At 45.2% G+C, this 24,868-nt stretch overlaps 2 protein-coding genes across 5 annotated transcripts in view; one reads left to right on the forward strand and one right to left on the reverse strand.

Moving 5' to 3' along the window:
* Window positions 1–4,866, reverse strand: part of NAXD (NAD(P)HX dehydratase) — a 49,997-nt gene extending 45,131 nt beyond the window's left edge. Inside the window, exons 1-3 of one of the 4 annotated variants that reach the window (XM_054162866.1) lie at window positions 4,726–4,835; window positions 2,549–3,120; window positions 934–1,305 (exon numbers count right to left, since the gene is read on the reverse strand). In XM_054162866.1, coding sequence (XP_054018841.1) covers window positions 934–1,305; window positions 2,549–3,101 — 925 coding nt within the window. In that variant the 5' untranslated portion in view covers window positions 3,102–3,120; window positions 4,726–4,835. Of the gene's footprint in view, window positions 1–933; window positions 1,306–2,548; window positions 3,121–4,321; window positions 4,411–4,597; window positions 4,695–4,725 lie in introns of those variants that run through there. The other 3 variants (XM_054162868.1, XM_054162867.1, XM_054162869.1) reach the window with 3 other exon arrangements.
* The window catches only part of RAB20 (RAB20, member RAS oncogene family), a 75,542-nt gene continuing 54,428 nt past the window's right edge, over window positions 3,755–24,868 (forward strand). Inside the window, exons 1-2 of the mRNA XM_054162870.1 lie at window positions 3,755–4,149; window positions 18,833–18,976. Coding sequence (XP_054018845.1) covers window positions 18,943–18,976 — 34 coding nt within the window. The 5' untranslated portion in view covers window positions 3,755–4,149; window positions 18,833–18,942. The remainder of the gene's footprint in view (window positions 4,150–18,832; window positions 18,977–24,868) is intronic.

Here is a 24,868-nt window from a genome sequence, read left to right on the forward strand (position 1 = left end):
GTTGCTTTTTTAATTTTCACACACCACTTTCTTCTTTTGAACAGTGTGAAATTTGGAATTAAATCAGCACAAGTCTTGCTTCATTTCCACAAGTCAGGCCTACACTACTGAGCACCAAGTCAAGTCTGTTTTCAGCACCAATCCCCGTTTTCCTCCTGCCCATGCAGTCTACCTCCATGTGCAAAGAGATAATGATAAAGGACATGGAACCACAGATTCCAAGAAGTATGTTAATGAATGCCTCTATCCAATTACCAGCTTTTGCACCACACATAAGGTATGGAAGGAAAAGTCTGTGCAGAAATGCCAATCCTGGAGTTGTTGCTTTGCCTTTATCTTCACATTAAATTCAGATACCCAAAGAATTTATAAAAGAACTGGTGCAAAAGAAAAAACTACATGCAAACATTTTCATCTTCTACCATATCTACTGTGACAGTATGTTTAGTTAGAAGACTCAAAATTTTAATCTAATGAAATTAATTTTAAGGACGCTTGACTGACTTACTTCAGTGTAGGCAAAACTCCACTCTTTTCCCAAGCCTGAAAAAACACATGCATAGCCTAACTTCATATACTGAGTCAGGCTTGTTAACTTCAACAGCAGCAGAATTTCTGCTACAAGGTACCTAATGTTTTCAGATAGCTTTTGGCAAGCGTGCTACTTGATTTTTATACATAAAACTTCTCCTATAGGGTTCAAAAGATGTGATTTTGCTCATTAAAATTTGCTGCAACTAATTTATCTATATTAAATGATGAGTATAATTGTAGAAATGACGATTTAGTATCATTTTATGCGAGACAGACACCTTCACCACAATATTAAGTAATTCAAATTAGCTTTTATTTTCAAAAGCTACTTATCACCAGTGTTTTCACATAGAAGTTAAAAAAAACCCTAGCTTTTATTTATGCTATAGAAGGAAGTACCTATCGGTGGAGAAAGTGCTGCTGTCATAGCATTATAATTAAAGTTATCCCCATATGAACGATGGTTTGCTCTCTGAGGTGGACTTGCTGGTATAGATTGTGACCTTTGTGATACCGTAGATGAAATTCCTGCCAACATCTGTCCCAACATCTGTAACATCTGGATTTCTCGAGCATGCTCAGCTTCTCGACGCTTGTCCTCTATTTTGAGCCTCTGCTCTTCATATCTGTAAAACTTCTCTTCTGTATCCACACTCTGCTGCAGGAATTTTTCCATCATTTTATCCAATGTTAAATTTGCATGGCGTTTTTTTGATCTTTTAGGCTGACTGAGAGGTGGAGTAATAGTTGGAGCACTGATTTCTTTAAAGCCTAAAACAAGATGAGAGACAATAATGTTTCTGAAGAAAAATAATTTTCTAAGAAGAAAGCAGTAAAAATTATCCCTTTGAGATGTGCACTTAATGCATCATGAAGTCGTTATACTTTTTCAATGTAAACTGTAATAATTTCAGACACTTCTATTTCAGAATACCAAAGCAAAACCACAAGCTTCTACAAGGTTATAAAAGTAACAAGAAAATCATATGCAAAGGCATCTTTTAATTGTGGTACTAAACCTCAACAATAGGAGTCTTTTTGATCTTCTAAAAAGGTTTAAGTGAAAGCTATTAAATAGTATAGCCTCATTTGTGTATCGCAGGTAATTACATTAATCTAAATTGAGTTTCAGTCTGTTGGCATTCTGGATTTGCATTTCAAAAACACATTAGTGTAAACAACTCTTTGATGGAGTTTATGTGTAAAAAGAAGCTTGGTTAAATGTCAACCAATTGGCTGATCCCTCAGTGATGTCAACTTCTGAAGACAGGTTCATATTTGTATTAAACCCACAGCATTAATCTGGATTTAAAACAAACAAATAACACTGCCCCTCCTCCCCCCCCCCCAAAAAAAAAAAACCACATACGGATCTGAGAGCCAAGAATGGGCAAGGAAAGGGCAGGATTTATCTAAAGGCTGTTTCTGTCCACAAGCCCGCTAAAGTTATAAGTGGTGTTTCTGAAACAACACAAGCAATAAATTACAAAACCTCTCCCCTAGCTTTCTGGCCCATCTGCAACAATAAGCAGATTGTCATTGTTTTAATTCAGCTTAACAAAACTGCACACAGCTCTGTAGAAAATGTGAAAATCCTCCAGCAATAAGGATGCCTGCTTTCTTGTATAGCGCTACCTGACACTGTTTTGATCATCTTTGCGCTAGTTTTCCATTGGTTTCCCAATGATAAGTACCGACATAAACTCACTGCGGTCTGTCCCCCAGCATCTCCTTGTGCCCAGTTTGCATCATCTCCCGCCCCCCGCAGCAGCCCGCTCCCCTTTCAGGCAGCGTTCGCGGTTGAGGGGGCAGAAGCTCTCGGGGACGAGCAAGGTGCAGGCAGGAGGGCGGGGGCACATGGGCGGATTTCCGAGCGCAGAGGACGGGGCGGGAGGGAGGAGGATATGGCAGAAGCCACTAGAAGCACGCTAGCCCGAGAGGCACGGGCAGTAGGACTGCGAGAGCACGGGGTGAGGAGAGGACACCCGGCGCCGGGAGCCCGCCGGCTACTCACCGTCGCTCGGCGGTACGGGGATGGCGAAGGGGGGGCACTCCACCTTGATGGGGTGGTCGGCGTAGGAGGAGCATTCCCCGGAGTCCTCCGTGAAGTTGGGGGACTCCAGCTCGGCGTCCTCGTCCAGCTCGGCGTCCACCTCGCGGCTGTTGTGCGGCGTGCCCGGCGTGGGCGGCCCGGCCAGCGGCCCCGCGGGCTGGGTGCCGTCGGGAGGTGGGGCGAGCGGCTCGGGGGCACCGTCGGGCCCCCCGCGACAGCTGAGGATCCGGTCCATCTCATCGTAGTACTTGCATATCTTGCGGGCGTGCCCGTTCTTCTTCAGCCCGTCCCGGGCCTGGTAGTACTGGCGCTTGAGGCCCTTGATGCGGATGCGGCACTGCTCGGGGGTGCGCTCGAAGCCCAGCTCGGCCAGGCGGCAGGCCACGTCCCGGTACACATGGCTGTTCCTAAAGTTGCCGTCCAGCGCCGACTGCACGTCCGCCTCGCCCCAGATCTCCAGCAGCGCCCGCGTCTCCAGGTCCGACCACAGGAAACCCCGCGTGTTCGTGATCATCCTTGGCCGGCCGGGGTCACTGCAATGGCCGCGCACCGGGGAAAGGGAGGGAGGGAGCGAGGGAGAGAGGGAGGGGGAGAGTGAGGGAGGGACGGAGGGGGGCGGAGGAGGGCGGCGGGGAGGAGGGGGGGGTTTAATGCCCACACTCGGCTCTCCCAGGGGGCGCCTACGCCAGCCCCAGCCGTGATAGTCGCGCTGCGACAGAAAGCGGCGGGTAGCAGGGCCCCGGGCCCCGCATCCCAGCCCGGGCCCACGCCACTCGCAGCCTGCACGCACGCAAACAAAAGTTTCCAGGCACCGCTTTGCGCTGCGGGCACCTGCAACGAGGGAGGGGAGTTAAACCAAATCAACAAGCAAACAACAAAAACCCAAACACCACCTTCCCCACTGGCTCGCTCCCACCGAAGACAATGATGACTTAAAAAAAACACCCCACAACTGGGATTCCGGCGCACAGCCGCGGCCCCCTTCCACAGGGCAAGACGCGACACCACCTCGCTCAGGCAGTCATTCGTGCGCGGCGGCAGCCGCTCCCCCGCCCCGGGCTCCACCGGGAGCAGCAGGACGACGGCGCTGGCTGGACTTGGAGGCCCTGTTCATCACAGTGCGCCTCCCTCCCTCCCATCCTCCTCCCTGCCCGCCGCAGTGGAGCGCGATCCGTGCACACACCAGCAGGACGCTGCAGCTCAGGCAGAGTCCGCGACTCCGCTTTGAGCCCTACCTCACCCTGGAACACCGCCGCCCCGTGCCAGCACGGGCAACAACACCCTTGCCCTTCCTCAAGGCGGCCGTGTCGCTTAGACGCGGGGCAGGCAGCCAGGTTCCCGCACGCACGTACCAGTGGTACCTGCGGTGCAGGGGAAGCCCGGGCGGAGGCGACTCGGCTCGCCCCCTGTAAGGCCGCTGCAAAAGCCCACGCTGCGGCTGGCAGACAGGGCGCCTCCCAGAGGCTGTCGTTGGATCAGGCAGCCCCTGCTCTCAGCGGACCTCTGCGAAGACGCTGGTGGTCGGGTTTGTGTGTGCATCCGGCCATCCCTTCGTAAGGCAGGTGAGCTGCCCGGTCGGCCTCCCACTGCAGGCAGGGGTGGGTTTCCTTGTCCCAGGCCAGACCCGGGGCCTACTGAAGCTCATACGCAGCTCCGGCCCCAGCCCTTTCTCTTTGGTTTTGCTCCGAAACCGTTCCCCAAGCGGGAGCTTCGGGGTGCCGGTGGCAAGCCCACCTCGCTGTCATGGGAGCCCGCCACCGGCTCTCTCACGCCCGGCCCAGCTGTGCAACCCGGCCAAGGCCCCCGGCTAGAGGCCTTTCTTTCCATGGGGAACACCCTCTCGGACTCCCGCCCATGGGCTTCCGTGGCCCACTCGGAGGGCTGCCCACGACACCAAACAAACCTGACACCGAACAAGCCTGCCGCTGTTCGGCGCCCACTTGCCCGCCTTCCCCCAGGAGCAGGCCCCACCCCCTCCCCGCCAGAGCCCCGGCGCAGAGATGTTTGTACCTTCATCACACCGCAACCAGAGGGCTGCAGTCAAGGCCAGCGCGGCCAGGGCCCCAGCGGTGACAGAGCCCCATCCCCACATCCTCGCGGGAGAAAAGACAGGGGTTGCGGCCGCGCTCTTCTCTTACCTAGCCACACCGCGAGGCTCCTGACACCCCCCACCAAGCGCGCAGGCAAGCGGCGCACCCAACTCATCGGCGCGGCCGCGGCTTCCGGCTCTGCGCCGGGCAGGGCAGGGCCGGGCCGGGCCGGGCGGGCCGGCCCGAGCAGGCCTACGCGGGCGCGGCAGTCCGCCCGACACTGCTCCGCGCCTCCCCGCGGCGCTCAGCAGCCTTCCCCTCACCCCCCAGCGGCAGCCAATAGCGGCGCGGAGCCTGCGCGGGCGGGTCACGCTGAGGTAACGACCTCGGCTGCCGGGGGCCTCGACCTTCTCCGGTGGCATTGGGCTTGTCGCCCTCAGGTCTTGCGCCGCCCTCGCGGTGGGGCGAGGAGTGGGGCGAGTGCGCAAGATGCACACCTGTGGTGTGGCAGCGCGGGCCGGGTGATCGTGTGGCACAGCCCGGGCTGGGACGGGAGAAGCAGAGACAGGATTGCTTGAGCCGGCTGTCACGGAAGGAAGCCTTCTCTGCCCTTTAAATTGGCAATGATTAAAAACTCCTAGTAAGTGCTATTTATTGCACCCAGCATTTGAAATCTCTTTATGCCCCTCACCTCTCCAGGCACTTCTGAGCAAACCCCAGGATTTAAAAGTGTAATTAATTTTTAAGCTTATTCTGCTATTTCTACCTTAGTTATGTAATTTTAGAGCAACAATCTTCTAATGTTTTCTTTAAAACATATGAGAGCTGATCGAAATACCAGCTGATGATCACCTCTAGTCCCATGGCACCTACTTCATCTAGAACAATAAATCAAAATACAGTGTCACCTAGGAAAAATCTGAAGCATGGAAGCTCAAAACAGCTGTAATTTCTGCTCTAGGCTCCTGGGTATTTCAAGCAAGAATGTCACTAACTCACAAAAGCTTCTAACTTCAGCAGTAACATCTTCAATTAGTATTTTGAAGGGATGAAGACAAACAACATTTTCCTTCACTGTTTTGTGTTATATTTAACCTTTGATCAAACAAATCCGCCAGTTTTACCTGGACCAAACCCAAGGAAGAGAGATTTGTGCCCTTTGTTACCAGAAGTGTCACTTAAGCAGCCACACTGCAAACTGCAAGACAGACAACCTGAGCTTTTAATAACCCAGACTGGACAGTAACCCAGGTACTGGAGCAGGAATTGGATATCTAATAAGTTCACTGTCAGGTATTGACTTGTTTCTTGAAAAGTTACTCTTCTGTAGGGTCTGGCATGTAGTATGGTTGTAAAGGCAATACCAGCTCAGTAAAATTGGCCATTTTCAGTCAGCACAAATAATGCTTGTTTGCCCTTTGTTTGCCCTGTGTGGCAACCCAAAAGGTAGATTAAACAACCACAATCACATTAAACAATCACATTAATCACAGATTAAACAAACAATCACATTCTTCTTTTTTGCTTGAGTTTTCACCCAGAAGGGAAAGTTATGTTGTTGAACACCCCAATCATGTTTTGATTCTGACTGGAGGGATCAAGAATGTGTAGCTTTCCTGTAAACCCAGTAGTGACAATGTCTGGAAGAGAGAGGGTGGGAAGGACAATGAAAATGTGGTTTTAATCCCATCAAGTATTTCTGGCTCAACCAAAAACGTATCTTGTGTATTGCTGACCCCTACTTCTTCCTCAGGGTCTTGTTCATCTTTCCATAGCTCTTGAGCTCAGCCTTCTGTTTCAGGATTTTAACCCTTTTCTAGCTGTGCTATCATCACAACACGGCCTCCTCATTATCAGAATAATTACTTCAACCTCTTTCTTCCCTGTTACACAAAGGAAGGCCAGACATCAGTGGCCAACCTGAGAATGTCCTGCTACTGCCAAGGTAGGCAAGAGCCTGGAGGTTTGACTTAGTATTCAAAGGCAACAGTAACTGACAGCTGATGCTTGCAGGGAACAGCATTTATATACATAGATGGAGTAAGGTATGGTCGGTAAGCTAAAATGTCCCTAGGTAGAGATCCCAAAATAGTGACTGCTCTGGACCATTGTGTGGTTTCTTCTGCAGGTTCCTGCTGAATCCTTGTTTACAATGTTTTTGCTTTTTTTGCTCCTGATCACTTTGTACTCACTCACCATGAATGTCTCAGTCCTTGCCACCCATTTGGTAACTTCTTGTGCAACCCAAGCCATTCCAAGGTGAACGTGGACAACAGGTGGCAATAGCAGCGCTTGCAACATCCTTTGATTGCATTCTGCACTCAATTGTCAGCACATACTGGAATCACCATTTAATATAATAAATATTATAGGCATCTATTCTAACATATACACCTTAATAACTGCAGCAGAAGGTTTAAGTGTTTGTGTGGTCTGAGGTTATGGAAGAACACGAAATTAGCCTGAACTAAAATTGCCCATAACATATGACCAAAGATTTCTTTGTTGTTGAAATCAGAATCTGGAAGTACTTTTCATCATGGAAAAGGATGAAAAAATTGGAAAGTCTTAGTTTCATTTGAATGTTTACCTAGATGATTCTGGGATTCTTAGAGCAGGTGATAAAAATGTAGTAGAAGATGCTTTTTTTGGACTTGTCCAACTTCAAACAAATTCCTGATATCTAATGTAAGAATGTTGCAGAGGGACCTCGACGGACTGGACAGATGGGCAGAGTCTAATGGCATGGCATTTAACACGTCCAAGTGCTGAGTGCTGCACTTTGGCCATGGCAACCCCGTGCAGAGCTACAGGCTGGGGTCAGAGTGGCTGGAGAGCTCCCAAACAGAGAGGGACCTGGGGGTGCTGATTGACAGCTGCCTAAACATGAGTCAGCAGTGTGCCCAGGTGGCCAAGAGGGCCAATGGCATCCTGGCCTGTATTGGGAATAGTGTGGCCAGCAGGAGCAGGGAGGTCATTGTGCCCCTGTACTCTGCATTGGTTAGGCCACACCTTGAGTACTGTGTCCAGTTCTGGGCCCCTCAGTTTAAGAAGGACATCGAGACACTTGAACGTGTCCAGAGAAGGGCAACAACGCTGGGGAGAAGCCTTGAGCATAAGCCCTATGAGGAGAGGCTGAGGGAGCTGGGATTGTTTCGCCTGGAGAAGAGAAGGCTCAGGGGTGACCTCATTGCCCTCTACAACTACCTGAAAGGTAGCCAGGAAGGGGTTGGTCTCTTCTCCCAGGCAACCAGCACCAGAACAAGAGGACACAGTCTCAAGCTGCACCAGGGGAGGTTTAGACTTGAGGTGAGGAGAAAGTTCTTCACCGAGAGAGTCGTTCGTCATTGGAATGTGCTGCCCAGGGAGGTGGTGGAGTCACCATCCCTGGAGGTGTTCAAGAGAGTATTGGACGTGGCACTTGGTGCCATGATCTAGTCATGAGGTCTGTGGAGACAGGTTGGACTCGATGATCCTCGAGGTCTCTTCCAACCTTAGTGATACTGCGATACTGTGAAAAATGTATAAACTTGTACATCTCTTAAACAACTTCCAAAAAGCCAAAACATATGGTGTCCTTTTCAATACAGAATAATGTAATTCCAAGAAAATAAATAACTGTGGAGTTACACTGTTTTCCATAAAACTGCCTTTGTTTTGTCCTTTGGTGGCAAAAGGTTGCAGCTGCCAAATATATTAACTTGGACAATTTAGAGCAATGCTATTGTCATTTAATACACTGCTCATTTATACCACTGTTGAATGGCTACCTGATGTTTTATATTAGTTGTGTTGTAGCTGAGCCTGGAGGCTTTGCCTGGGCATTGTCTTATTCATTGTACACATACAAAAGTCAACCCATTGCTCAAAGCTCAGCTTTGTGCACATTTAAGAGAGACAGAATGATGGACAGATTTGTAAAGGATCAATTGGTTTTACCTTAAGTGACACAGTTCGGTTCAGTCTTGGAAATGTAGTATATTGAACATGACTGCTAGAAGAAAAGTACATGCTATAACTACAAAGGGATTTGAGTGCTGCAAAGTTTCTTGCTTCCTTTCCCCCCCATGTCCCCCTCCCCCCCCCCCCCAATATGTTGCTAGTCATCTCACAGATCCACCATATCAACTTTAGTAGTTGTGTCCCCATTTTTTTCTGGAGACTTTGTAGTTGCTTTCCTCACAAGCCCTTAAGCCTTGCATTTGTAGTCGGGCTCAAATTGCTGTAATGCCACAGATGATGACTTTGCCTTCAGTTGCTACTGGAGTTGCCTAAAGGAAAATGCTGTAGTTCTCTTTCCTCCCTGTGAGAGCTGTTCATGTTACATATTCCTGAGATCTCATGTATGGAAAATACAGTCTGTTACTTAATATGCCTGCTCTTCAATATACAGGTGTTAAAATTTTATATGTGTACTTGAGTTTGATTACAGGATCCCCTATGTGAAAGTCAGCATATATGCATGTGTATTATTTGTTCCTGTTGTCACAGCTGTATGAGAGTATGGGCAGCAACAATTCATTTTCTTTGTGCTAAGGCCAGCTCTGCAAGTTTTGCTGGTATAATTAATCCCATTGGGGGAAGAGAAGGTCATGTAAAAATAAAAGCCCAAATAGGGTAGAGAGTAGATGTAACTATGTCACTATAAAGATAATGCATCAGAATGATTATTTTCCTTGCTGTATGGGAATAGGTATCCCAGTATAAAGCACCTTTATACAAATATGACTATAGACATGTTAAGAAGTTGAGACAGCAGGGAAGTTTCATTGCTTTAGTTCTATCATGATAGTTAAAATGGTACCTATTTTTGGCAGCCCAGCCCAAATAGCCTATGGCAATCTTACATTGCTTCATTTGGCCAGTGGTTTTCCATAAAGAAGCTTGTCCTTTTCATGTGAAGTAAACTTTCCAATCCCACATTTCCATTTTCTGTCCTTCATTGTCATTTCCCAGAAAGGCATGCCACATCAATTAATCCTGTTCTCCTAATAGTGCACTTTCATGAAGAGTAGTTAATGAGGGTGCATCAAAGATCAGGAGGGGTGGGAAGGAGAGCCTTGACAGATGGTTCCCCAGAACTAGGTCTGCCAAATGTCACGTGTTAAGAAAGAGGATGCATGGCCAGGGAAGAAGAGAAGCAGTTAGCTCTTTAGCACCTGAGCACCTCTAGTTTTTCATTGAAAGAGTTCAGATAGCCAATGCCAGGGTCACCACTTAGTAGCAGCCCACCCCTCCAGCATTCTCCCCATCTTTCAGTGTCTTCCAGCAAACTCGAATCTCATTCACAGATGAAAGAAAGATTAAACTCTCCGAGAGTGAAGGGGAGAGGTCTCTACATGTCCGTGCATTTAGAGGAAAGTCTTGCCACTCTGAGGCCAGCCTGCTGGTGCTCCTCAGCTCTAGAGTCTTCACCTCTGCACCTGCTCACTCTTGTTCCCTGCCCTTGCTGGCCATTCTGGCTCAGTGCTGGGTGCTGTCTGGCTCCAGCCTCACCCTGCTGTGTACTGAGGCTGTGCATAGTGGCCTTCTGCTTCCATTCTCCCTGCAAAAGAAGTGGCTCCTCCTGCTGGCAGTAAAGCAGACACAACTTGTGCTTCATGAAAATTCACCTAGGCAGGACCCTGATGGAGAAAAAGAAGAGGTGTGAGTAGCAAACTCCAGACACCTTAAAAGCTTTAACCATGCCAACCATTGGCTCTGTGGTGGAGGGAATGGATGGCTGAGTGATAATGGGCTGGAATGTCTTTTGCTGCTGGGGCCAGACCTCAGCTAGAGATGCAGAGCTCAGATGGGCAATACCATGGTGTATTGTCTTTACCCTTCAGTGCTGGCTGATCTTCTATCATGCTAACCTTATCTTCAACACCATGCAGGGAGAGAAGGGCTAAAAGCTCTCTTCATATCCCTATTCTACAAATAACTATTCCAGGACATTCCTCATACCTTGCCCATTCTTTAATTACTCATCTCACTCCCTCAGACTAGTACTGTTAACTTTTGCACCTCTTTGTTCCCACTGCAGAGCTTGCTCTGCTGTGTTTTATTTTGCAAAGGTGAGGGTCCCATCACTATGTTGAATGTGAGGGAACACCTATGTTGAATGTGAGTGGAGCAGGCACCACTTCTGGGTGATGAGCCTCACACACTTCTACCAGATCATTGTGTATTTCCATGTGATAAACTATATGTGCCACAGGGGAGCGGCTTCTGTGCATGATGGCAGAGGACCAAAGAAATAGTCTGTAAGCCACATTCAGCCCAGTTGTCAGCTGGCAAGTTACCTGCTGTAAAAAAGTCTTTTTAAGGCACTGCCTTCTAAGTGGCTGTGAAGCCATCCTCCTGTTATATGGAAACCAGATTATCACTGAACTTACTCGATCCACTCCCAGGGAGTAATAAAATACATGTTTTTCTCACTAAAAACTCCATCTGGTCTCTGAGATATATTGGTATGGCAAGCATCCACCTTCCATTGCTTTAGCTAGCAGTCCCCATCCAGCCACTTATCAGTTCACCTGTCACAAGAAACAAAGATTTTCCTTGCCTAGACAAAAAGTCACCTCCCTGAGGCCTCCAGTAAGTACTCCTGCCTCTATTCTGGCAAGTGAAGTGGCACATTTTAAGGTTGTAGCAGTCTAAAAAGGATTTAACAGGTTGCACTTCCACTCAGGCATTCAGAGCAGTCTCTACAAAGAAAATGTAGCAGGGAGGTGAAGCATTGGGAATTAAAAATTAGTAAGTCTTGATTTTCAGGAAGAACACTTTTATAATACTTCAGAGCAGACAGGAGTTTGCTAGTTAGGAAAACAAAGAAAGATGTTCTGTTGAGATAAAATGTGGTATCTTTCATTTGCCGCTGTGCACACTATCTTAATCCACCCTTTGTTTATTGGGTTCAAAATCACCTTTTTCAAATTCACCAGGGAAAAAGAAGTGCTGCTTATTTGGGCTTAACTATCCTTCTGTGGGTCAAGGCTAACATCAGGTCTTTATCAGAAAGGTGACCACCTTCTCTCCCTCTTAGGCTGAGTTTATTAAAGCTGCTGCTCTGTTGCAGCTGATTGTGATTACACAAAGTATCACAGTATCACAGTATAACTAAGGTTGGAAGAGACCCCAAGGATCATCAAGTCCAACCTGTCTCCACAGACCTCATAACTAGACCATGGCACCAAGTGCTACATCTAATCCCCTCTTGAACACCTCCAGGGACGGTGACTCCACCACCTCCCTGGGCAGCACATTCCAATGACGAACGACTCACTCAGTGAAGAACTTTCTCCTCACTTCGAGTCTAAACCTCCCCTGGCGCAGCTTGAGACTGTGTCAGTCACTTTTCAAAAGCATCACATTATTTCATGAAGGTAAATATTTGATGGCAAAAAATGCTGTTTATCAGGTTTAAGGTGCTTGAGGTTATTAGTTCTTCTGTCAAGTGTTTCTACATGTGTTTCCTTGATGCTGCTCAGAGGTGCCCTGTCTCTGTGCCCTTCTCCTTCCCTGTTTTTTGTCCTATAGAGCCAGAATGTATTATTTTTTTTGAGGGTACGAGGCTGCTCAGACTTGTTTAAAGTCCATAAGATTAATCTTAACTACTACTCAGTGGTTCTAGGATCTCAAAGATGCAAAGGGCCCCTATTGATACATTTACCTATGAACATCTCATGTGTGCAGAGTATGGAGATACAAATTTTGCTTCCAAAATCTTGGGTCTGTTACAAAAAGGTATGTAGACTACTCAGTATGAGTAAAAAGGTCCAGAATTTGAGGTCAAAGTAACAGAGGACAAAGGTGACCTAATTATGGAGGTGTGTGAGAACTGTTTTAGAGTAGTGGAAAAAGTGGAAATAAAGGAGGTCAAAGAATTTCAGGAGATGCTTCTGGCTGAGTATTTTTGCCAGGTCGTGAGCTGTAACGGGAAATATGGAGTGCAATTCTGTTCCAGATAGTAGACATCTAAATTTAGCTGTTAAATGTAGGTAACTGCCTGTGAACCACATACCTAAACTTCCATTTCAAGCAATGGAGATCAAGTCCTTAGAGTTATTGGGGCCTGGAGGACTACCAAGCTCATCCTGAATTAGACACCTACCCAGCCAGTCAGTCAAAGACACATTCGTGCTGCTGCTAAGGTACTTCTAAAACTTTGTTGAGTTTATTTGGAACATACCCAGATTCCTATGGTTCCCCAAAGCCAGAGGAACCACACACATCTCTCTAGTAACTCTGTTGGCAGGGGAAAACTATGAACCTGTTTGGCCACACTGAAACACACCAGATGGTTGGGACAGCTGAGTGTAATGTATCCATCAGTGCAAGCCTCCTCAAATGTCCCAAATGTGGCTCATATGCTTGCTTGTTTCACATGGTAGGCGCAATGAAGGACATAATCATGGCATCACCTTCTCCTGGGAAGCCCAAGAGTTTCATCTGTTCAGAGGCTCTCTGCCAGGCTTACTAATGTGTGCATAGACTTGACTGTGAGGCTATGGATGGGGGCTGTAGAACACAGGAGTCTTTGGTAAGATTGGCTTGGTACGTCTGCCTTAAACATTATCAATTGAAAAGATGTGAGCTGACAACCCTGGCACTTTATATGGGTGGAGTACATGTGGAACATATAGGGGAGGCTAAAACCAAATTTTCTAGCTCCAGCACTGACATCCATAGCTCACTCATTTACAGGACAAAAGACACTTTCCTCTTTTATACACTACTCAACCTAAAAGGTAGGGGGAAAAAAAGCCCATGCAGACCTGCAATAGCATTATCAGAGCTCATTTTTGTCTCTCTTTGCAGGGTTCACTAACGAGGTTACAAATCCTTTTGGTATATTGCACAAGGATTACAAAAAATTAACTATTAATGGATTTTCACAGTAGAATGTAAGAGGACTACAAAGCATTTCTGGAAATGCTACATGTTCAGATATGCAGTTCAACATCAGATGTGTGAACACATGAGTACTTAAAAGTTGATATTAAAAACAGATGCCATTGGCTAACACAGGAGGATATATGCATAGATAATTGACTTACAGTTCATGAGAAGTTTCTTGGTCCCTCAGTGCTCACTCCACATTCCCTTCACAAAGTATTTGTGATACACATCTGCCTTAAAAGCAGCAGCAGCTTTGTCTATGTTACTGTTTCTACACAGCCATGTCCTTTCTTGCTGTTGTTAGGCTTCTGTTTACAACTAAAGTCTGTTAATTCCATCTGCTATGGGCAAAAATCTGTCTGTCAGTGTCCCTTGGAAGTGTGCCACAGAAATGTTTCTCCACAAAAACAGTAGCTGTCAGCGTGGGATTTTAGGGACCGCAGGACCATCTCCAGTACATAACAGTGCACCTTTACATGAGTTATAATTAGGTCCCTCCAGGAGATTAATTTCTGGGCCTGGACTTCTGAGCCTCTTACATTCCCCCAGAGGGGCAAAATGACTGATCTATAGGCCACTATTCATGCAAACACAGAGCGTCCTGGCAAGTTGCAGTGCTATGAATCTTCTTCCTTTCAAGTCAGAGACCCTGCAAGACAAGTGATTCCTATCTTGTAACCCATATATATATCACTGTGCTTTACCATCTATCCAACAAAAGATTTTGTCATTGTTATGCCCTTTGTCATCTTAAACCCTTGTAATTATTGACAGTACAAGTCTTCTGATGGTCAGTGTGGTGGTTTAGGCTGGGTGCTGGCCCAGATGCCACTGCGCAGGCCACACCTGGGAGGTCCCAAGGGGTGGGCCCAGCCCAGGGGGTGGTCACAGGGACCAGGTATTCCATTCCCATAATGCCCTGCTCCCCTATAAAAAGGCCATGCGGGGTCTTCACTTCCTCTTTCGACCCCTGCTGCTGCCTAGGTAACATGGCGTGAGCCGCCTCCCTTGGGCCTGCTCAGGCCCAAGGCTGGGTTGGGGGGGGAAGAAAGAGCCCTGGGGGGGGTTTGGGTGTTACCCCCAGGTGGGGATGGGATGTTCTTGGGTATGTTCTGGGATCTCTCTCTTTGTCATGGTGCTTGTGGGTCTCTGTAAAACTTTCATTGTTGTTTGTTATTGTTTTCCTATTTAAACTTTCCATCACTTTTGCAATCCATTTGCCTGAGTCGTTATTTCTGCCTGTGGTGGGGAGGGGATCTGCCCCAACCCATTACAGTCAGTCAGATTTATAAGCTGGGCACCACCTTCAGATTGAAACTTATCTTCAAATTCCTTGCATCCTGACCTGTATCAAAACTGGTATGTCCAGCAGGAGTAGGGACATGGTTGTGCCGCTGTACTCAGCCCTGGTGAGGCCACAGCTTGAGTACTGTGTTCAGTTCTGGGTGCCACAGTACAGGAAAGACATTGAGGTCCAGGAGGATGTCCAGAGAAGAGCAGCGAGGCTGGTGAGGGGTTTGGAGGGCATGTTGTATGAGGAGCGGCTGAGAGAACTAGGTCTGTTTAGTCTGGAGAAGGATAAGGGGGCATCTTAATGCTTTCTACAACTACCTGAAAGGAGGTTGTAGTGAGGCTGCTGTTGGTCTTTTCTCCCAAATAACAGATGAACAAGATGAACAAGATGAACAAGATGAAATGGGCTTAAGTTGTGCCAGGAGAGGTTTAGACTGGACATTAGGAAAATTTTCTTTACTGAAAGAGTGATCATGTGTTGGAGCAGGCTGCCCAGGGAGGTGGTGGAGAATCAAGATGCAGAGAATCAAGAAGTGATTATTAGTCAGCATGGAGGTGATAGTACTTCCAGCACACCTGTAGCACAAAAGTTTCAAGATTTTTGCTGCGAGGCTTTGAAAGGCACAATATATGCCCTCTAATTTTCTGATTTTCTGTCCATGCTCTGAGCATCTCTGGAACTCCACAGGTGATTTCAAGGAGTGTGAGATAAGGTAAATACAAAGGAGAAGTCTTGCACTGGAAAATGTTTTGGAAACCTTACACTGAAGAGTAATGGTCTGACCATTATTTTCCCTAAATATACCTAATGACCAAAAGTAGAGCATGAATTCAGATGTCATGTTTCTATTACCAGGACAGATCGAAGAATGAAGGTCATAAATAGAATGTGGGACTCATCACCAGAAACTTACTTAGATTAGAACTACAATTTTTGCTGCTGTATTTAGCTAGCTAGAGAAAAACTGTGGTGTCTGACTAAGGTAGTGGTGTCCAAATAAATCCAGTTCATGCACAGTCCACTTTGATTATTTGCAGGATAAAAAAGTGTTCTATTTGTTGAGCTTTCCCCCCAACCACTCAGCACCATTTCTGCTACAAACCATTAGCCCTGGAACCTAAGGGGTTTCCCAGCAAAGATCTGTCAGAGCTGCTCATCTCATCTCAGCTTTCTTTTCCCCCTTAATGTCAAATAAAAGACATTTTGAACCAAACATCAATTACAATGAAATTATTTTCACCTAACTCTTGCCATTTAAAATTTAGCCCATTAATCTAAAAGTCAATCTACTGATGCAAGTTCTGGATGAATAAAAAAAAATGATGTACTTATATTTGAGAAGATATTGCACAGACTTTCATGGTAGGGCTTCAATCTTTTCTTGACCGTGATTTCAAAACTGTAGTTCAGGTGCACTTGAGTGGAAATCCTGTATTAATAATCACTGATTACCCACATAAAATCATGGAATTGTTTTGGTTGGAAGGGACCTTTATGATCATTGAGTTCATCCATTAACCTGACACTGCCAAATCCACCACTAAACCATCTCCCTAAGCCCCATGTCTACATGTCTTTTAAACAGTTCCAGGGATGGTGACTCCACCACATCCTTGGGCAGCCTGTTCCAGTTCCTGACAACCCTTTTGGAAACCTCCCCTGGTACAATTTGGGGCCATTTCCTCTCGTCCTATCATTTATTATTTGGGAGAATAGACTGACACCCTTTCAAGAGGTTTCCAGGAGCCTCCTTTTTTCCAGGCTATACAACTCCAGTTCCCTCAGCCACTTCTCATAATATTCTTGTTCTATACACCTCACCAATTTTGTTGCCCTTCTTTGGATATGCTCCAGCACCTCAATGTCTTTCTCGTATGAGTGGCCCAAAACTGAACACAGTATTCGAGGTGCAATCTCACCAGTGCCAAGTAAACAGGGGCACGATCATGTCCATGGTCCTGCTGGCCACACTGTTCCTGACACAGGCTGGGATGCTGTTGGCCTTCTTGGGCACCTGAGCACACTGCTGGCTCGTATTCAGATGGCTGTTTACCATCTTTTTCCACTGAACATATTTTCAGCCAGGGGGACCTGTTGGAGTACATCACTCCTTCCTCCTTTCTCATGTACCTAGATCTTCCTTGTCTGGAAAAGAGCCTCAGGGAAGGAAAAGGAGCACAAACATCTATCTTTCCTTGAGTATGTTGTCAGGATGGAGACAGTGGGTGTCTAGACCACAGTGCTCTTTGATCTGTGACATATCAAGTAATCTCTCTATATTTGGGATGTAAGAGCAGTGTGATTTTTTGAGCTATCAGACATGGTATTTGAATCACAGAATCACAGAAATGTTCAGGTTGGAAAAGACCCTCAGGATCACCAAGTCCAACCAATAACCCTACTCTGCAAAGTTCACCCCTAAACCATAGAATAGAATAGAAATAGAAATAGAAATAGAAATAGAAATAGAAATAGAAATAGAAATAGAAATAGAAATAGAAATAGAAGTAGAATAGAATAGAATAGAATAGAATAGAATAGACCAGGTTGGAAGAGACCTTCAAGATCATCGCATCCAACCTATTATCCAACACCACCTAATCAACTAAACCATGCAATCAAGCACCCTATCAAGCCTCCTCCTAAAAACCTCCAATGATGGTGACTCCACCACCTCCCTGGGCAGCCCATTCCAATGGCCAATCACTCTCCCTGTGTAGAATTTCTTCCTAACATCCAGCCTAAACCTCCCCTGGTGCAGCCTGAGACTGTGTCCTCTTGTTCTGGTGCTGGTTGCCTGGGAGAAGAGACCAGCCTCTGCCTGTCCACAACCTCCCTTCAGGTAGTTGTAGAGAGCAATAAGGTATCCCCTGAGCCTCCTCTTCTCCAGGCTAAGCAACCCCAGCTCCCTCAGCCTCTCCTCACAGGGCTTGTGTTCCAAACCCCTCACCAGCTTTGTTGCCCTTCTCTGGACACGGTCCAGCAACTCAACATCTTTCCTAAACTGAGAGGCCCAGAACTGGACACAGGACTCAAGGTGTGGCCTAACCAGTGCAGTCATATTCCCAAGCACCATCTAAACAACCTTTAAACCAGGGTTGGTGACTCAACCACCACCCTGGGCAGCCTGTTCCAATGCCTGACCACTCTTTCTGTGAAGACTTTTTTCCTCATGTCCAGTCTAAACCTACCCAGTTGTAGCTTGAGGCCATTCCCTCTTGTTCTATCACTAATTACCCGTGAGAAGAGACCAGCACCAGTCTCTCCACAGTGTCCTTTCAGGTAGTTGTACAGAGTGAAGCTCTACTGTACAGCTCTAAGTACTTTACAAAGTGGATCACAAAACCAAGGAAGGGGAAGAGTTTAACGGGGCTCCATTCAAAGGCCTTTGGCAACCACTTCTGTCTCATTCTTGTATTTTTATACTCACCTCTTGAAATTGTAAGATGTCATTTTTGTATGTGTTTTCCACATTCATTGTTTGAGATTATTTATATATTATTGAGCTCTTTCTGTGTCCATGGCTGCTCTTCTCATGATTCTTCTAACTTATAAAATGTTCACTAATACCTTTGAGAAAAAATTGCAGGTAGAGCAAATTTCAAAAAAGCTGCTCAGTTTTCTGAACTCTGTTTTAATTCTGTCTTTAATGTCAGATGAACACTTAATACTGGTAAGAAGACAGCTGAGCTGTCTGCTCAGACGTAGATGTACAACATCTGCTTGCTGCAGTATAAGGATGAGACTTGGAAAAGCTTCCACTCACTGTGTACCTGACTTTTTCTGAAAATGGTCCAGTTTTTGTGTTTATGAACTCATTTGGTGCCTTTATTCATCACAGAGCATCTCCTTATCCCTTCTTTATCCATCCTTGAATGTGTGCCACACCATCTGAAAAGAAAAGATTAAATTGGAAGGATAATGCTTAGTTTTAAGTTTTTTTCAGAGTTTTCCCAATGTTTGCTTTAGTTAAAACATAAAGAAATTATTTTTGGAGTATCTGCAAGTCTGTGTGACTGTTTGTCTTCCTTGCTACAGGTGGCAGAAGTGAGAAAATGAAACATCCAAATGCTCATAAGGAGCTATGGGCAAGGAACGGCTAAAGAGTCTCCACAGGGGTGAAGATCCTCTAGTCCTATAGCAGCTGAATGCTGAGGTCCCATTCCTTTAAAGAGGAAACAGGTAAGGCCTGTGACTAGTAAGTGTGCCTGAAAGATGAACTAAAACAGCATTGCTGCAATCCACTCTCCATAAAGAAATTTAAGAGCTTCTAGGTCCTTGATTGTAGCTGGGTGAGCATTCAATAAGGAAAAACTTTTCTAGGGCTGTAACCCACACTCAGAGTGCTTCCCTTGCTGCTAGGAGCCTTCAGCATAGTACCACAAGATGGTTTGCAAGTAGTGAATAGGTACATGCACAGATGGTGGCTTTCTAATTCTGTAAAATGCTCTTTCCAACACACAATACAGGCATGTCATTCCATGCTGGTGTGAACGTGCTCATATAGGTTGAAAAAAGCATCCTTTATGTTAAAAGGGCAAATAGAGAGATGTGAACTTTATTTATGGTTAACATAAAAGTAAGAGGGGATGCATTTTGTTGCCTTTTTCCACTTCACCTTAGGCACTTTCTCAGGACAGGACCTGCACAGACATACACAGCTGTATGAACTCAAGTGTGCAAACTGATTTCCAAGGTGGGGTGGGAAAGTGTTAATATGCTCAAAGTTAAGAGCAAGGCTAAAAACTTACAGAGTTGAGAATCTAAGTTCTCCAAGGTCAGGAGCATGCCTTCCTGGGCAGCTGGATATATATATGTCATCAGCAAGCTGCCCTTATCCCAAATTCCTGTTTGCTGGCACATCATTTTAATCTCTTGGTCATGCTTGCTAGCTACAGATGGTGCTTCATGAATGCATGTACACATGTTCTGAAGTTAACTCCGTGGCGCGATGTTGGGGATACCTTGCTGGGACAGATTCTAATCCATCATCCAGGGCTTTGGGTCTTGCCCAGAGCCTGTAGGTACTATTGCTGTGGGGAAAAAAAAAAAAAAAAGAAAGAGAGAGAAATTGTTATTGAGGTTTTCAAAGCTTTCTACCAAGTATATTTTTGACCTTTGTTTGGATTCTGCATTTTTACCACTTGCTGAACCACATTCACTGGATCTCTTCATACTATTTTTCAAGCAGAATTTGTGATTTGTGCCTAGAAGTGTTGGTCCTTTTAGGTCCCTGCACTGGACCTGTGATGATTCAGGCTATAATCATTTCAGTAGCTTTCTGTGCCTTCCCTTAGCCAGGGAGAACAAAATTGCTCCTTTTGGCTGGGCTACAGCAATCTGTAGATTAGTGTAGCTACTCACATCATCTGCATTTTAGCTACAATAAACTCAGAACTGAAACACTTAAAGCAGTGTTATGCTGGTTCTCTTCTGGGGGTGTGTGGACAGACTACAAACTTCTTTGGTGACTGTAGTGTCTTTGCCAGGTCCCCTCAATACAAATGCCTTGTGAGGAAATATGGATACAGATTTCTCCATTTTGGGCTGTAGGCAGAAGCAGATTTGAGCTTACACCACTGGCTGTGCAAGGCTAGAGAGTGTTTGTTTAAGTGCACGTCCAAAACCTCTTGGCAGGTGCATTCCCTGTAAAGGTTGAAAGGCAGTGGTAGAACTTTTATTTCATTTAGGGGTTTGAAAGTAAAGTACTTAGCCTTAGATTGTAGGTTCCTTTTATAATCAATGACCAGGGAAATGTACCATCAGATCTGATGTATGTCATCCTAAAATGAGTACCTGTGACATGTTAGGCAACTAAGAGAGACAATTCCTCTGTTTCCTCTATAACCAACTGCTGTGGATGACTGTGGGTTGGTGGCAATATTTTGGTGTTTACCAAATTTGGACATCCCTCTTCACAGGTAACTAAAGTAGAACACAATTATGAAGGCACAAGAGTGACAGGATGACTTGTGATGATAGACTTCTACAGTGACCATCAGCACTGGATGGCTCTCTTCCAGGAGTGATAAAGAATGGAACAGCTGACCTGTTAATAAATATATATAAGTGAACATCTCACATTTATTATGCCATGCTGAGATGAAACCCTAACCCTGACTCTAACTCTAGCCCTAGGAATACCAGTTAAGCTATGTTTTATTTCTGCATTATCCTGAAGAACAGAAATATTGCTAACACTGAACCCATGATGAAGAAATTCCAAAGCAATACCAGAGGGTGATCGTAGTCCCATTACTAGGACCAGAAATCAGCAAACATGTTGAGATACTGAGATATTTATGATTTAAGATCAATTTATCATCTTTCGTAAGGAAAAATTCTGACTAATTTTGTGCCTGTTTTGAGCAAATGTGTAAAGGAAGGGAGAAAGAAACCCAGACAAATAATTTAGTAGCTGAACTTTAGCACAACAGGGTGTAAAAGAAACTTGAAAATCACAGGGTTGTAGGAATGCTCTATCATTAATCAAAACCTGCAAGAGAAAGGAAGGAGTCTGACATGAGGTTAAATCAGAATTGTTCAAGTGACCAGCAGACATAAAAGTTTCTTGGGTACTGCCATCAGCCAGAGTTAAAAATAGAATTAACCAATTATCCTAAAATGTGTGTATAATCAATTAACAAAATGTTACAGATCTGAATAATTATTTCAGGTTGGATACATGCAGTTTCTTTCCCCAACTTCATTTCACCCAGCTATGCTGCAAAACCTGTCTACAGTATTCTTTTATTCAATTATGTCATAGAGCGAAGATAGATTCAGCTTCTTCATCCAAATCCCTGAGTACATCCACTTGCTCAGTTTCAAGTTCTGCATTTTTTCTGGTGTCCACGGAGTAGGATGGGAGTGCAGCTGGTTGCAGTTGCTCATGCTTTATACCTCTTGACATATAAGACCCTGGAAAAAAGCTGTGAGCGTGCCATTATGCGTATGTTGACTTGAACATTTGGCCGGTGGCATATAAAATAGAAACCCTAATGCCTGATCCAGCACGTAAAACACAGACTCAAAGGAGTCTGCCATAAAGGGAGAAGAAAGCAATCTGTAAGGTAACACTGTGGAAAAATGTGGTCAAAATCTCATTCCTGACAAAACTTTCTCTAGTTTGTTTGTTTGTTTGTTTGTTTCTTTTCTCTGTAGGTTTGACACAGTTATTTTTTAGGGGCTGGTGGTAACAGGAGTTAAGCAGAACCATGCAGGCAATCTTATTCATGGAACAGTTGCACTGACCAGGTGGTCCTCTGAGGTTGGCTGGGGACACAGATGCTTCTTTTTACACTTTCTAGGAAATGTCCGGATTCAATGAAATGAGCCAGGGAAAAAAAATCTGTTCTTCATTCCTTGGAAAGCTGAGGTCGTGCAAAAGAAATGCTTGGGGTTTTCCAGAGCGCACTCCTAAAATGGTTTATTAAAGAAGCATGTTTGATCGGAGAAATACAGTGTCACATTTTTGGAGGGGTGGGGAGAGTAGGAGAACTCCTCCAGTGTAGAAACAACCCAGGATTTTCTTTTATTTATTTATTCTTTTTTTTCCCCTTGTCTTTTACACCTTATAGCACCATGAAAATGTCACATGATGGGAGCTACAGGGTCTGTCGCTGGTAATCTTTCCACACCCTGTGGAGGCAGTTTAATTTACCTCTCCTCTGCCTCCAAACTGGCAACTGATATTGAATAGAGAAGGTATTAGTAGGAGCCTTCTTTCACAGCTTCTGGTAGAAATGTTTCCTTACTTACAAGGATGAGAACAATAGGTCTAACTTGGTTTGACACTTCCTTAACCTCAATTGTGTCCTGTTAAAGACCAGGTCTTCGTTTTATCATTCTGCACACCACTGTACTTCAGCCCTTGGAAACACAGCAGCTTTCTGAAGGTGAATTGTTTCCGTAGCTGAGGGAGAGGTGTCTAACCAAGTAATATGTTCCAGAACCACATTCAGTATCACTGACACATCTGTTAAAGTCTGTGAAACATATGCAAGCAAAATATGATTTGCCTGTTTCCACCACTTCTTAGACTTTCAAATAAATTGCTGAAGATAAGGGCTTCTTTGTCCTGTTTATCAGAGGCATGAACTGAGGGATGGAATAGTGAAGGAATATGAATAACAACCCCTAAGGTTTTGGCCAGGACAGCATATTCACAATGAGCTAATGAAGACTTCACAACAACCCTTTTTTGTAATGCCTTCAGCTTAAAATGCCAACTGAATGAATTAAAATTGGGAGTGTTCAGCAGAGCAGGACAGACTGCAGAGGACTGCTCCTGTGAAAATTAATAGAGACATCCTGGAACCCTGTCTCAGACACATGAACAAATCTGTACCCTAAACTATCAAAAATTTGTTATACATGTAGCTTTGGGGAATTCAACAAGCTGTTTGAAAGACTGGAAACTACAGGAGAAATGAAAAACAAATTAAATATGTTCATACCAGTATCATTCATTTTGCCTTCAGAAGCTGGCACGTATGATTTTACCAAACAGATAGGGAACACGATTTTTTGATCAGCATAAATTAAAATGCATTTTGCCTTGTTGCTGCTCTCTGTTACTCCTACCATGGCTCAGGTTGCACAGGGTTTGATTAATGCACATGCTTTACACAGGGTCAGTTTTGCTTTTATAGCCCCACTCATAATTAGATAAAAAGACTGTATATACCCTGGATCAGAATTCCCTTACCACAGAAAATACACATACACATTTGTTTTTTCTCCTGAACTTTTGCTGTACAGTTTTAAAGGAAAATAACTTCAAAGCTCATCATTTCTGCTCTTTAATGAACATAATATTGGTCTAGGAAGTGAGCAAAGCTAGAAATGAATAATCAGACAGAGTGTCTTACAGAATACTGCCCTGACAGCCACAGGCTTGGCCTGATGGGAAGTGCTTTAACAGCTTCAGCAATTAGGCTGAAGGCACCAAACTGAAGGCTGAAAGAGCTGCCAAACAGAGAGGGACCTGGGGGTGCTGATTGACACCCGCCTAAACATGAGCCAGCAGTGTGCCCAGGTGGCCAAGAGGGCCAATGGCATCCTGGCCTGTATTAGGAATAGTGTGGCCAGCAGGAGCAGGGAGGTCATTGTGCCCCTGTACTCTGCATTGGTTAGGCCACACCTTGAGTACTGTGTCCAGTTCTGGGCACCTCAGTTTAGGAAGGACATCGAGACACTTGAACGTGTCCAGAGAAGGGCATCAAGGCTGGTGAGAGGCCTTAAGCACAAGCCCTATGAGGAGAGGCTGAGGGAGCTGGGATTGTTTAGCCTGGAGAAGAGAAGGATCAGGGGTGACCTCATTGCCCTCTACAACTACCTGAAAGGTGGTTGTGGACAGGAAGGGGTTGGTCTCTTCTCCCAGGCAACCAGCGCCAGAACAAGGGGACACAGTCTCAAGCTGTGCCAGGGGAGGTTTAGACTCGAGGTGAGGAAAAAGTTCTTCACCGAGCGAGTCATTCGTCATTGGAATGGGCTGCCCAGGGAGGTGGTGGAGTCACCATCCCTGGAGGTGTTCAAGGGGAGATTGGACATGGCACTTGGTGCCATGATCTAGTCGTGAGGTCTGTTGGGACAGGTTGGACTTGATGATCCTTGGGGTCTCTTCCAACCTTGGTTATACTGTGATACTCTGATACTGTGAACTATCTCATGGGCTCTTCCAAGACCTTTTAATATAGGAATCTAGTTTTAGGTGTCCATGTTTGATATCCCGATCTTCAATAATCTTGTGGTTGGAGTGTGTGCATTTAATTCGTAAACAAAATTTAAATCAGTGGAGTATTATTGTGTTAATATACATATATCATTATTAAAAGACTCAGACTGCTTCCAGGCTGAAAAAGTCCAATTATCCATTTCCAATATGGATAAAAGTAGATTTATTTTTTTTTACTTTTCTGAAAAAAGCTTGTGCAAAATTTCATTTCACACAGACTTCAGTATTGCTTTTATTCTCATATCAATGCAACTCTACAGGCTTCAAAATGCCCCATACAAAAATTATGTAACTTTTAGGATATTTGACTAAAACTTTCCAACCATAGTTGTTAC

Source organism: Dryobates pubescens, chromosome 7 (genome assembly GCF_014839835.1).
Source record: "Dryobates pubescens isolate bDryPub1 chromosome 7, bDryPub1.pri, whole genome shotgun sequence".
NCBI lineage: Eukaryota > Metazoa > Chordata > Aves > Piciformes > Picidae > Dryobates > Dryobates pubescens.